Consider the following 14,536-nt stretch of genomic DNA (forward strand, 5'->3'; position numbering starts at 1 on the left):
AACCCAGTGTTGTTGTGGGGATCAGAGAAGTTGCTATCTGCAAAGTCTTTAGCACCATGCCCTAACTATTAGTGATTACGGTGCCTATTATCTTTCTGTGTACGGTTGTATCTGGGTGAGAATTTCTGAATTTGTGAATGTCTCTAGGTAAGTCCTCTGCTCGTGTGTGTATACACATATGTGCTTATGATGTATCTATGTTTATATGGTCAGGCAGGCCGCTTGTCTCTGGGTGGAGCTTGCTGTTGGCCCAAACCTGGACGCCATAAGCCAGCCAGGCCGGCGCTAGGGATGGAATTTCCATTAAGAATTAAACAGGACAGCACTGGGAAGCCAGGCAGACAGAGGGGAGGGGGTCGAGGGGGATGATGTTCCAGCTCTGCGCTCCCTTGGACAGCCTCAATTCTGAACTGCCTTGGAGAAGGTCTCTGCCACCTTTGCCTTGAGTTGCAGGCCTTGCTGGAGCCATGGCCCAGAAGGAGGGGCAAGGAGAGAGGAGTTGCCCACAGGGGCCTCCGTAGGGAGATTTGGAGTTGTTGCAGCCAGGACCGGAGCCATGAGACGTCCTCCTGGGAATGGAGAGGCGGCCAGCGAGGGTAGAGGCAGCTGGGGCCTATGGGGCCGACAGGAGGCCAGGAGGCTGAACTGTGCCGTATGTATCTGGGAAAGTGTGTGTGTTTGTGTGTGTGTGTGTGTGTGTGTGTGTGTGTGTGTATGTATGTATGTGTGTCGGGGAATGCAGGGTGGGAGACATTCATACAAGTGCCCTAAAGGAACCTCTAGCAAACCACGTCTTTTCCTCTCTTGCTCTGAAACCCAGGCACAAAATTTGGTCCTGGAAATAAAAGATTTCTGAGGCTTTTTCCAGTAGTTATCCTGTTTATGATCTAACCTCATCCCATTACTTGCATACTAAAAAATATCTTGGCTTTCCAGGTAGTTTTACATTCCTGATCTCATCTCATACTTTTAACACCCTCTGAGCTAGGCAGAATTATTATGATTCCCATTGTAAATACAGGAAAATAGAGTCATAGAGAGGTTAAGTGACTTGTCTAAGGACACACAGCTAGAAAGCAGTAGATGCAGGATGCAAAGTCAGATCTCTTTGAGGAGCAAGTCCACACTACTTTTATAATACAACCCATTTACCAGAAACGGACTCAGAGAAGATTCTGCAAACCATGCCCACTGGAGGAAGGCCGTGGCCTCAGAGTCAATGCCCAGCCACGTTGGGTGGCTGGGGCCCCAGTTCTGTTCCCAGGCCCTGAGACAGACGTGATTGAGATAGGAACTGAAGCCCTCAGGGGACTGGGAGTGGAATCAGGCTCTCCTGGAGAGATGGATGCTGCCAGCGAAGCCGGCTGGTCAGAATGACTCCAGCACCCAGAGCTGGGGTTCCCAGAGGGCTGATGCAGTTGAGTTAATGACAGGAGCTGCGAGGTGTCCAGGGTCAGGGTGCATTTGTCCTTGTTAGCCCAGGGCTGGAAAAGGGAACAAGGGTACTTGCCTCAAGCAAGAGGAGGCTGAGTTGGGACCTGGGAGCAGTCCTTCTGGCGTGGAGATGGAGCTGGCCTTCTTCCCTCTGAATGCCTAGTGTAAGCATATTGATACAGTTTACACATGTGGGATTTAGGTTAGATGCCAAGGAGAACTTCCTGCCAACTAGAGGGTGTGAGCTTAGGAACGGGGTCCCCAGGGAGGCTAGGGGCTGACTTACCTTGGTGATCTCCCAGAGTGGGTAGAGGCCCTTCAGGCCCCACTGGATTCCGGGCAGGGTGGAGGGACTTGGACAGAATGACCTTGCAGCTTCCTTCGAATTCAGGAATGCAACATTCCTGAGCTTTTGGGTAGGAATCAGCCTTCTTTTCTAGACTTAAGCCATCTGACACAAAGACATCCAGAGGGGAAGACTGATGTGCCCCAAGTTAGAAGGAGGCTCAAAAAACACGTCTGTGGGTTTTGGCAGGTTGGTGGTCTGGAGGTCGGTGATCTTTTATGGGTGACTTAGCTTCCAAAGGGAAGCACCTGTGGTGAATAAACCCAGGCGCATTCCAGGCTTTTGGGGACTGCTCAAAGTTTGGCGGCTCTGTCCACAGAGCCTGTGAACCGCACCCAAACCCCTCCTTGTTTTGTTTCAGCTCCAAGGGAAGCGCTCGCCTCTCCTTCCCTTCCCCTCTCCAGATGTTGGCCTACGGGGCACACGTGGGCACCCCTGCCTCATGGGCTCCCGGGTGCTTCCCAGCCCTGACTCCTGCCGGGTCCCGGGGTGAGCCGGGCTCTAATTCAGCCTGACCGCGTCCCCATTCCAGCGCTCCCCGCAGACCAGAGAGCGACGTCTCCACCGCGGGGGCACCAAAATAGCTTCGAGGCCGAGGCCGGGCGGAGACTCCAGCGGCGGCGGTGGCTGACACGGGACCGAGGCTTGGCAGGGGGCGCGCTGTCGTGGAAGGTCCTGCGGCCGCCGGGGAGTGGGCGGGCTGGGGCTAAGCGGGGCGGGGGCGCGGGGCGGCGGGCGGCCCCTGGGCTGGCCCGGCCTCTGGAGCCCCAGCTGCGTCCTGCCACCGCCGGCCGCCGCGCGCACCCGGCTCCCCGCCCGCTCCCTCGAGGTGAGTAGCCCCCCTGGGCCAGCTGATTGGGGCCCTACCAGGTGGGCCAGCCTAGTAGGGGGTGCAGCGTGCTTGCGACTCTTTGGACAGTAGGTGTAGGAGTGGCAGTGGGCAGTGGGAGGGAGTGCCTGGATGGATGTGTTAAGCCTGTGGAACTTTCTAGCATGCGTCCCAGGGTAGGAATATGAGTTCTGAGAGAGTATGTCCCTGGGGGTTGGGGGCGGGGGAGAGGGCATGTAGGTGGGCCTGGAAAGTGTCCACAGGTGGCATAGGTGTCTCTTTCCTGTACTTACATTCGTGTGTGTGGGGTAGGAAGCCTGCAGGTGGGCTGAGAGAGGGCACCCGTGGGGACGGTTGACTGTGTGTGAGTGAGCCCATGAAGACAGAATAAGGATAAAGAGTGTTATCTGAACTCCGACTTTCTAGGGTGACCAAACTTGTCCCCAGCTGGGGTGCCTTCTCTGTGGGTCAGTTTGGCGGCTTTGGTTTCTCAGGGCTGTGAGCAGGGAGGGAGCTCAGTGTCTTCCCCTGACACTGGAGTAGATGGGGCTCTGAGGGACCCCAGCGGGCTGGCCAGGGTGAGGAGACAACTTGGGGTACCCACTGTCACTACAGAAGGAGCAGGAGGACAGTGAGAGTGGATGGGCAGACCACATAGTTGTGCACACTCACAAACACTGAGAGGGCACTCACACCCACACACTCACAGCTGCTCGTGTACATATATTCCTACACACGCACACTAGCCTTGCACGCACTTCCAGTCAGGACATCCATGCAGACACTCACGCACTTCCAATACATACATCTGTGGACAGTGACATGTATGCAACACGCGTAGAATGTGCATATGCAAAAATATGCCCCCCTGGCTTAATGTACTCTCAGCCTCCAGATCCCCTTTTTGGTTCCTTTTTAACCTACCCGTAACACCTTGGAAAATGAGTCCAAGAAGCTGGCCACAGTAGGGATGATCTTAAGTTAGGGACTTTGGCTGTGGGTTCTTCAGGGAAGATGGTAACACAGTGCCTTTGGGGTTTCCCATTTGGTCTAGAACTGAGGCTGCCCATGTAACCTGGGGCTTAAGGGTCTGGCCTTAGAAACAGCTTTTACCCTCTTATAAATGAAAAGGCCAGGCTTGCAGGCTGAGGCAGAGCACGGCACCTATAATTTGTACTGGGCTCTAGTTGGCACTGTGGATTCTCCCTGCTGTAGAAAAACCATGAGTCTTCTATGGGCTGGGTCCACGCAGTCATTTGACAGAGAGGGACAGTGAGTTGAGCTGGGCTGATTCTTTGTCTTTGGTCTTAATTGGTCCTGTGTTGAGTCTCTCATCTCCGCTAGGCTGGAAGGGCTGCCTTTGGCTTTGCTCCTCCCCCTTCCCCCAGTGGTTATCTCTTCCCTGGACAGAATCTTTTTCTCCCTGATCTCCTTCCTCTGGGGACCACTGGGAACACACTAAACTGTGCTTGGAGGGGTAGGTGACCCAAAATCAGGTTGTTGTTGTTGTTATTGTTATTATGGCTTCTAGACCTTTTCCATTCAGGTCATTCTCCTCTGGACAGGCTTCAGTTGGGTGCCCAGACTTATGTGCTCCTTCAACTGGAAAGTTAGAAAGATGACATTGATTTACCCTTACTTAGGGTTTATGGTTTAGTCCAAGGAGTGCCTGAGCTCTCACCCCACCAAGTCTCCTTGTATGCGGGGAGAGATGATCTTCAGCCATTTGTTGAGTGGGGTGCAGGGATCTATTCTCCCCTGCCCTGGTCCTCTGACCCCTGGGGATGGTTCAGTGAGGCAGGCTGAGGTCAGCCTGGCAGCCTTCTTGCACAGTGAAGGAAGTCTGCCTACTTTCCCTGGCCTTACCCTTTGTAGGGCCCCAGCCACCTTAGGACTCAAGACAAGACTGGGAAACTGGAGGACTCATAGGGACCCAGTCCTGATCTATTTCCTTTTTTACCCCTCTTAATCAAATATATATACCTGCCAGTCAGAACTTCAGAACAACAATGTGGAGCATCAGGGCAACCCCACTAAGTTCACATAGTTCCAGTTTAAAAAGGAGAAATCAGACAACAAAGTAATGGTAATAATCACATGTGTCATAATGGTAATAGAAACATATGACTGAATCTTTAAATCTGCTTTATTAAAAAAATATCTGCTTTATTTCATTTACTTTTCACAACAACTTTCTTAGGTTAATAGTCCTATTTTTTTTTTCCTGATAAGGAAACTGAGGCAGAGAGCGCTCAAGGGATTTCTATAGGTCTCCGTGACTCGAGCACATGACCAAACCTGTGGGTTTCTCTTCCTACTCTAGCTGCCAGGAGGCTCTTAGTCTGTCATATTACTCCAGCCTAGTAATTGTGTTCATTGGAAATCTGGCTTGACTTCTAATTTCTGCTTTAACAACTACATAGTACACACATCTTTAAACATAAACTCCCACATCCTTTGTAGAAAGAGATCAGAATAAATAAATGAACAACTAGCAATTAAGCCTTTTATTTGCCTGTGAGGATGGGAAGTGTGTTGCCTGGATTTGTTGGGGGGACAGCTCCAATTTCAAATATTTCACATGGTTTCCAAGCCATGTCTCAATTTTGGCTTCTGTATCTTTGGCCTTGGATTCATGACTGTGTCTTGGGGCTATTCTTTCTAGTGGCTCTGAGTGATAATGCCTATCTCTGTGCTGGCTCAGACAATGGGGATTGTTGAGAATGAATTGGGCCATTGATAAATGCCCCTTGCTCTGAGGACTTCAGCTGCCAGTGCCTCCCTGTCTCAAAAGAGTGAGTGTCTGGATGCCCGAAGGAGTTTGGCCCCTGCCCTAAGCCTGGCCCTGACCCCATGGCCACCCTTTCTTCATGTGACCCTATCTAGGCCCAGGGCTCTGCTGGGAGGTCTGTGTCTCTTGGACTTGAGCTCTGCCTCCCCCACTGTGGACGACATGGTCTCCGATCATGATGGCTCTTCTATAACCAGAGCTCAGGTTGAGGAGTCTGGGCTCTGAAATGTGGAGGCTTTTCTGCCCCCTTTCCTGGACCTGTGCAGGCATAGATAAATGCTTACTTTTTTCTCCTTCCCAATGAAGGGGTTTCAAGTCTACCAGGTGGTGAGGGCATCATTTGTCACCTCTTACCCATAAAGGATGTTGGTCACCAGGGGCCTCTGTATGCAGGGCAGGGCTCTGGCTGCTTTGCAAGTTGATGAGACTTCTACTAAGTAACTAACTCCAAGACTGACTACTTTTCCCTGCCCTATTAATGTCTGACAGGGGGACCAGTGGCAGGGGGGGGGCATGTTTAGTACCAAAGAATGATTAGAAGGACTCTAATGGCAGGCTTTCAGATACTGTATTGGGATTCTGCTTCTCTATGTATTAAGTCACCACCCCGCCCCAACCCCCACATGCTGGTGGCTGTTGTTAACCACTTTTAAGACTGAGCATCGCCAAAACGTTTGGTTTCAAAGTGGGAAAGAGGAGTCATTGGCCTGAGGCGTTGGGAAATAAATACCTGGTGCTGGGAGATATGCTGTGGGGGCGGGGACAGGCAGGGGGCAGGGTGAGGTGAGTGATTTCCTCCTTAACTGGTAAATGTCATCTCAAAAAGGTAAGACCGATTTGATTATGTCTCTGGTAAGGATTTGGGGTGTTCTCAGGACTTCTAGCTCAACCAAATGAGAACAGGCTTAAAATCCAGCAAGAGCATATGGCCAGCCCAGCAGTCAGAGTGGCTGGGGGAGGACTTAGGCAGGGTTGCTCCCATTTGTTTACTACCTGCTAAAGGCCGGCCCCTTGCGGGTTCTTTGCATCTTTTGTTTCCTGAAACCTCTGGAACCACCTTGTGAGAGAGGCGCTCCTATTTTAAAGATAGGGCAACGGAAGCCCAGCGAGGTTAAGTAAGAGCTGGCCACGAGTCCATTCCAGGTCTGTCTGCCATCAGGGTCTGTAGGGAATGTCTGCTAACCACTCCCCCAGTTCTAAAGCTCTGAAAACAGGAAAATCCACCCCTTGGGACAACTGGGGAAGGGCTAAGGGCTTGACGTCTCTGACTCCGGGACTTGAACATGAGCATCTCCAGCCTTACCAGTCACAAACGGAGACTGCCATGCTGTGGGAAGCAAGGGTGGGGTGGGGTGTCTCTTGGATTTGGCAGGGATCACCCCCACTCTCTTGGGGTGGGCAGTGCTGGGCCTCTGTGGTTCCACTTCTCCCCTGGATCAGTCTCTGCCCAAGGAATGGAGGCTCCCCAGGACTCTGTGATCCAGCCAGCTCAGTCTCCCTCCCCCAGTTCCAGGGTCCCCTTAATGCCAAGCTCTGGGGGAGTCTAGGATCCGCCGAGGACATCTCTGGGCAGACCAGACCCTATTCGGCATGATGCAGTGTCTGTAGACATCAGCAGTTTGGCTGGGTAATTATGTGTAGTGTTCACTTTCTGCTGGAGAAATGGAGGTTTTGTCTTACAACCCAAATATCCTGGGTTTGGAAACCATGTAAAATACAGCCTGTGGTCTGGGAGTGTGGGCTGCACTATGAGCCTGTGTGTGGTGCTGGTTTAAAGGACATGGTTGAGAGACAGAATGATGGACTCAGGCTGTCTCCCTGCCCCTGAAGGAGGGTCAGAGGAGGGCTGTACATTCCAGCCATGTGCAGAGAAAAATAGACAGATCTGACCTGGAGTCTCAGTTTCCCCGTCTGTAAAATGGGGTTCCTTATAATGTTAGGGTGTTGCTAGCACTAGAAAGTTTACTGAAGTATAGTATCTGACATAGAATAGGGGAACCATGAATGGCATATCTTTCCTGTGTATCCCCCTCCCTTTTTGGGGGAAGAACACCAGACTGATTGGCAACAGCCCTGGACTCCTGCTCTAACTCAGACTCTGTGTTATCTTACTTTCTCGGGGCCTCACTTTCCATGTGTGTAAAATAAGGCAAGAACAAATTTCTCTCATACTCCGTGGTTTTTGAGAATAATGAAGTCAGGGGGATCTCTCAGAAGACACAGAACTCTCAGTTACTATTATTCATTTATTCATACCACACAGATTAATTGAGACCCTGGGGTGTGCCAGGATCTGTGCAAGGCACAGGGAAATGTGAGCAGGGCATATTCTGGTCTTCCAGCTGCAGTCAGATCACGTGGCTTGTGAACAGTAAGCAACAGGCCTATCTGTGGGACATGATTCCAGCAGCTACAGGACTCCTTGCCATATCAGAAGAGGACCTACCTATCTTCTCTTACTAGGGCAAATCAGAGAGGCCTTCCCAGAGGTGAAAACTCTTGGTCTGGATCTTGAGAGATAATAGGAGGTTTCTAGCCCTGGAACTAGCCATTTCTCCAAGAAGCTCTGGATCCTTTTAGTGGAGAATGGTGTTTAGAAACCAAATTCTGGGGCAACGTGTGCTCCTTGCTTTGGGTGTGTCATTGCTTTTATGCCCTCTTAGCAAACAGAGCTAAGACATAGACCTGTATGTCCATATTTATTTCTATGATTAAAAATACAAGAAGTTATTCTCTATTTTTAGAAAGGAAAAAACCCCACATGTGACTGAAATAGAGAGTAGTAGCTTAAGGGTACTTTTAATTCAGTGGTCAAAGAGGGCCTCTTTGAGGAGGTGATATTTCATGAAAGCCTGGAGTTTGTTTTAATGACAAGGGCCTTAATTAAGACAAGGTGGAGAGGAGAATCAGATGACCAGTCAAATGCAGAAAGGGAGGGAGACGAAAAAGTCAAATGGACTCTCAAACTCAGCATGTCCGAAACGGAATTTCTGGGCTCTTTCCCGGTACTATCCCATTCCTGTGGGGTCCTCTTCAGATATGTCAGATCTCTTTGACCAGCTCCTTCATCTATGCAGCTGCATACATCAGAGAGTGCTGGCAATCCTCCTCAGCACCCCTCTTCCCTCAGAGCCCACGTCCCATCCCTCACCGAGTCTGGTTGATGTTCTCTTGTAAATATCTCTGAAATTCATCACTTCTGTCTGTCCATCTCCACTAGGATCACTCTGGTTCAAGGCACCATTTTCATCTTTCTGGAAAACCACCAGAGCCTCCTAACCGGTCCAGCTGTATGCATGCTAGCTCTCTCCAATTTGTTGATTGCAGAACAGCTAGAGTGCCTTTCAAAACACAACTTGTTAATGTCATTTCCCTCCTTGAAAATTTTTAAGTTGCTTCCTGTTGACCTTAAGATAGAGACCAAACACTTTAGTAAGTCCTACAAGGTTTCCTTTGTCCAACGCTACCACCATCCCCTGTGTCTTCCTATCCAGCAATCTCCTTCCTTCCTTCTGCCATGCTAGTGTAGTCTCAGTCTCTTGGGCTTGTCAGACTCCCTCCTACCATTGGGCATTGCATTTGCTGTTCCCCTGCTTAGCACACTCTTCCTTCATGTCTTCACATCCTGAATTTGTACTTATCTCTCAGTCTGTAGCTCAGCTGTCATTTCCATGACCTCCACGACTATGTCAAATCCCATTTTGTAAGGCTTTAAAATACCATTTACCTCCTTCAAGGGTTTATCACAGTTGTAACTTCACCTTTATTTATAATTATCACATGATAATGTCTTTTTTTCCTATTAGATCATGAGTTCCATGAGGGCTGCTCATTGCTTGATCCTAGCAGTTAATATGTTACTGAGACATGCTGCAAATATTTGTTGGGTGAATGAATGAGTGAAGTTTTATCAGCTGAGCACCCAGGTAGATGGTGGTGCCATTCAGTAGAATAAAAATTTTAAGGAAGAAGTAGATTGTGGAGGGAGGGAGATAATAATTCGTTTTAAAACATATGGCATTTGAGGTGCCTATCAGCCCCTCCCCCTCAAAGATCTTACCATCTTTTGGGCAACACAAATTAGACTTGTCATTCAGCAGCTTCTGCAGGGGGTACTGGTGATAGATGACATCTAATTCTTAGAGGATTTTAAGGAGCTCCCTGGAGAAGGGAGCTAAGTCACAAGGCATTCCTGAGCTGTGGCTCACCCATCTACCCTGGTTTGTAGAGGATACAGGCGATCTGAGAGGCCTCCAGGTGGTCCTGACTTGGCTCCATGGCTGCTTTTATGAAGGATCTTAACAAACTTATGAAGCCTCCTTGGAGCTTGAGAGTTATTTGCATGATACGTGGAACAGGAGCTGACAGTCTTCTCCCCACCCCTGAGGTTGTACTAGACTTAGGTCTACAAGAGCATTTGGAGAGTCTTACTAAGCCCAGGGAGCCATCCTTGCAATGAGGCCATTAGCACTGGGACAGATAGCCTATTCAGTCACTGTGGCTCACTGACTCTTCCTTTCCTCACTCACCCATTCAATGATCTTTTTGGTCTTCACTTAAGTCACTTACTCCCTTCACCCTCCTTCAACACTCTCCTGTCCAGCCACAGACAAGAATTTGTATTGGGTTTGTAGAGGGACTCAAGACTGGTGAATCGCAGTCCCTCTTCTTCATCCTTCTTTCACATGGTTCTCACACCCCAAAAGCTCAGACAAAGAGACCATTGGGGTGGAGAGATGTCAACTGTGCTGTTTGAGGGCCATGTGTGATTGTAGGTCGTTAACAGGAAGAAAGGGAGACCAGAAGCTGTCACGACGATTGCCCTTCTTATCCTACTTTCTATTCTTCTAGTGTCCTGTCCCCCTTTTCAGTGTGATATGAGCTTAGGAATTAGGCTCCTTGATCAGATAAATGGAAGATGGTAGCTGGGCTCTGCAGAGGTGGTTGGGCCTGGGGTCCAAAGGGCCAAGAGAAACACAGCCCCCTAAGAGTTCCACCATGGGAAAGAGGATGCTTTTGTTTTCTTCTTCATCTTCTACCAGAACTGTGCTTTTAGCCTTGTGGAATTTGCAAAGAGGCTGGTAGGAAGAGGGAAAGCAGGATTTTACAGTGTGGCCTTAGGAAGCAGGCAGTAGACTAATCCTGGCCATATCCCCTCCAGAAGATGTCTTTCAGTTCTCTTAAGTTTTCCATTTACAAAGAACCCCTAAGAATGTGTGCTGTCCATCTGTTGTAATATTAGACAGGGCTAGAACTGATCAGACGCAAGACAATGTCAACCACATCAGACAAAAACATCTTAGAAAAATGCCCGAAGGTGTCAGGGATCTCAGTTACAGACCCATTCACTGAATCCCTCATTGATCTAGCCAGCAACTATCCACCTAGTATCTCCTCTGGGCCATGCCTTGTTCTAGACACTGGAGATACAGCAGTGAGCAAAACACATGCTCTTGTAGAATCTGCTTCCTGGTGTGGGAAGATGGACAGTAAGCAGGTTGATATACAGCATGTAAATGGTCCTGAGCATTGTGGAGAAATACAACAAAGGCAAGGGAATCCCAAGTGTGGGGGAAGGTTTATGTATCTATATAGGCTCAGGAGGTTTTTTTTCTGATGAGCAAATATTTAACCAGAGGGCAGGAGGAAGTGAAAGGGCAAGCTGTGTGAATATTTGGGGGAAGAGAAAGGTGGAAGTCCTGATGAATGCTTGAGGAACGTGAAGGTCCATATACCTGGAATGAAATGAAAGTCAAAGAGTTGAAGTCAGTGCAATCATTTGGTGAGGTCATGAAGGCTATTGGAGAACTTTGGCTCTTAATCTGGGTGATACATGTGGACATTGGAAGGTTTTGAGTAGAGAAATGACATGCTCTGGCTGCAGGGATGGCAATTTGATGAGAGTAGGCAGGAAGGCAAGTTAGGAGCCTGTTGTAGTAATGCAGCTGAGATATTATGGTGGCCAGGACCGAGGTCCACTTACTTATTTATTTCTCCATCCATTTCAGTCTTTCTTTTACCACTGTGACATGGCCTCTGTCTGAGGCTTTTCATCACTGTTCATCCATTCCCTTGTCCCTCCATCCTCTGTCCAGCTATCTTCAAGGCAATTCTTTACAAGTCTTTACCGGTCTTTAGTAAGTCTTTACCTGCCGCACATAGAGCATTATGCTAAAGGCTGGTTGATTGGAACGTATTCTTCAAGGACTTGGACCCCAGCAGGGGGTGCTAGATACACCCATGGGAGATCACCAGTCAGTTAGAAAACCAAATGGGCCCTGGCAAGACCAGAATGAATCATGTCAATGCTTCAGTATTTTGGATGCCTTGTGGTTTGGGGAGTGTGAATATACTTCCAGGAGGAGGCCACATTTATGCTGAATCTTGATGGGCGGGGGCAGCAAATCAGTTCTGAAGAATAGCAGGAAACTTGCTTTGTGGCTTGAACATAAAGGATGGGGGGGAATAAAGGGTGGTAATGCCAGTTGAGGTGGGGTGACCTGGACGCAGGGTCTGGGGAGTCATGAGAGCTAGGCTAAGGAGTTCAGACTTGAGTTAAGAGATAATGGGGAGGGGCGCCTAGGTGGCTCAGTGGGTTAAAGCCTCTGCCTTTGGTTCAGGTCATGATCCCAGGGTCCTGGGATCGAGCCCCACATCGGGCTCTCTGCTCAGCAGGGAGCCCGCTTCCTCCTCTCTCTGCCTGCTTCTCTGCCTACCTGTGATCTCTGTCAAATGAATAAATAAAATGTTTTAAAAAAGAGAGATAATGGGGAGACGTAAGGGGTTTTCAAGGAGATGTTACGAAAGCTATATTTTAAGGGGCTGAAACTTACACCAGAATACCTGGGGTAGGCTGGAGGCCAATAAGAAAACAATTGCCTTGTGCCAGCTTTCTTAGCTATATGACCCATAGGTTCTGAGAGTGGAGAGACTGTCGAGGTGGCCCCCAGGGGCCCAGTGAGCAGGAATGCAATGCTGTGGGGGCTCTAATGGCCAATGATAGCAGCAGGTGATGTGAACAGCTATCACTGGGACAAATTCCAAATGTCTTCTGTAACTCACCTTTGAGCAAAGAACATAGAACAAGCTGAGTTGTGGGCAGAACAATCTGGAGAAGAGTTTGGGTCTGGCCTCTGGCCATGATGACTTTTGTAGAAGCTTCTGGGGAGGGAGTCATGAGATTGTGGGAACATAAATTTCAGAGTAGAAGTTCATTTGATCCACTCCCCTCCTCTTCTAAATAGGACAATTGGCAATTGGTCCCCAGAAGGGACATAAGATGTTTAAGGCCATAGAGAGAGCACATGTGGCAAGAGAAAGGTCAATCATCTTATTTGAACTCCTGTTGGGGGAATTACTAGATTGAATTATACATTTATATATTTCTTTCAGTGGAAGAGGAAATTCTAAGAAAAAGAAAATTGTTTTATTCATTTACTTCTCTGTCATTTAGCTGGGGCCTGATACAGAGCAGATGCTCTGTCCACACCCCTGCCCCAACCATGACCATACTGTCTTCCCTCTTGATCCAGACCAAGAAGGTGTTAGACAGGTCTCAGGCTGGGCCAGAGGTGGGCTGCCTGCCGATGTGGATATAGGCTGGTTCTGGATCCCTCATGCACTTGTGTGGCCTGGCCTGTGACCATTTCTACTGCAGTTATACTCAGAGCTCTTAGCAAAGCCTCACTGGGGACCATGGGTGTGAGTGAGTAAAGGGGGTGGCTACCCATGAAAGTGACGGCCAAGACAGTAAGGAGATGGATGTGTAATAGGCCGGGGTGTCCTGTGCCTGAGGTCATTGCAAGAGACAAAGTCCCTGCCCAGCAGGAGATAGGGAGCCTGCCCTGTGGGAGGCAGCCCCCACATAGATACCTGGGATGCATATTTGGGACACAAGTCCAGAGCTGGTCTTGTCTGTGAGGCTTAGCCTCCAGAGACTTCACTAGACCCATTTATTTGCTTTTCTGTTGTCCCAGCCAGCTAGAAGCCCCTTCCTTAAGAACATGTCCTCTCACCACAGCATGCAGAAGTCTGCAACTTGAAGACAGGATTACAGATGGAATTGTCCTTTGACACATCCAGGATCCTAGTGGGGAGGGCTGAACAGGAGACAGTTTTCTGAAGAGTCTCAGGGATTTGGGCTATAGCTCCTGCCAGCCCAGGCCCTGTGGTCTGGGTCAGTACTGGGTTTGGAATTGGTTCTTAAGCTCTTGGTCAACACTTTCTGTTTGTCTTGTACTGTGGATTTGGCAGAGGGATTTCCACATGGAGGAGAGTGACTTATCCTCATGAACAAGCTGAACTTGCAGATGCAGGAAAATAAGTGCCCCCAAGTTCAGCATCCCTCAGTGAGGACCCTGGAGAAGGCAGTGGCATTTTTTTCAGGTGACAGGTCATTACACTCTCTCTCCAAGGGGGCATTGTAGGCCAGAGTAGACCAGCATAGCATCATGGGCCAGTATCAGTACAGAACTAAGAGGGAGGGAAGAAAGCACTTGAGTGCTCGTCTGGGTTCAGCCACGAATTCACTCTGTGATTTGGATAAGTCATTCACCTTCTCCCGGGCTTGGTTTCCCTTTGCACAAGTTGCAGGATTGGAAAAGCCAATTCTTGAGTACCTGTCCTCTTATAACCTTCCGGGTTTCTTGCTTACATTATGTTAATAGAGATTTTTGGTTAGGCCCCAACTTCTAGATTTCTATCTTGGTCCTGGGTTCATTTTTCGCTTTGCCTGAAATCCCACTGTTCTAGATTTATTCCTTCGGGTCTTTTAAGAGACTCTTATTCCACAGACCATATTGCCTAACAAAATCCCTCTAACTTTCATGACCTCGTGTAGAGATACAAAGCAGTGTCCACTCCATTATTATATTTCAGTCTTTACAACAACTGTGCCAGATTAATCAAAAGTGTATTATTATCTCCAGTTTGAGAAAAGAGGCCTGGAGAGGTTAGTAACTTGACCAGGTTCACAAGGTTAGTTATTGGCAGAGCTGAGGGGAGACTGTTGGTTTCTTAACTGCTGGTCTGTTTTCTTTTTGTGCCACATTTTGGTTTGGCAAGGAGTCATAAGGACTGTATGAGATGGGGGCTGTGGGTTTGTTTTTTTTTTTTTTTAACCAGGTGGCAGAAGTAT

General features: G+C 48.9%; 1 protein-coding gene across 4 annotated transcripts in view; it reads left to right on the forward strand.

Moving 5' to 3' along the window:
• Window positions 1–555: 555 nt before the first annotated feature.
• The window catches only part of INSC (INSC spindle orientation adaptor protein), a 120,687-nt gene continuing 106,706 nt past the window's right edge, over window positions 556–14,536 (forward strand). Inside the window, exon 1 of one of the 4 annotated variants that reach the window (XM_032359201.1) lies at window positions 556–652. In XM_032359201.1, the coding sequence (XP_032215092.1) occupies window positions 557–652 (96 nt within the window). In that variant the 5' untranslated portion in view covers window position 556. Of the gene's footprint in view, window positions 653–1,897; window positions 1,952–2,153; window positions 2,610–14,536 lie in introns of those variants that run through there. The other 3 variants (XM_032359203.1, XM_032359202.1, XM_032359207.1) reach the window with 3 other exon arrangements.

This window comes from Mustela erminea, chromosome 9, assembly GCF_009829155.1.
Source record: "Mustela erminea isolate mMusErm1 chromosome 9, mMusErm1.Pri, whole genome shotgun sequence".
Taxonomy (NCBI): Eukaryota; Metazoa; Chordata; class Mammalia; order Carnivora; family Mustelidae; genus Mustela; species Mustela erminea.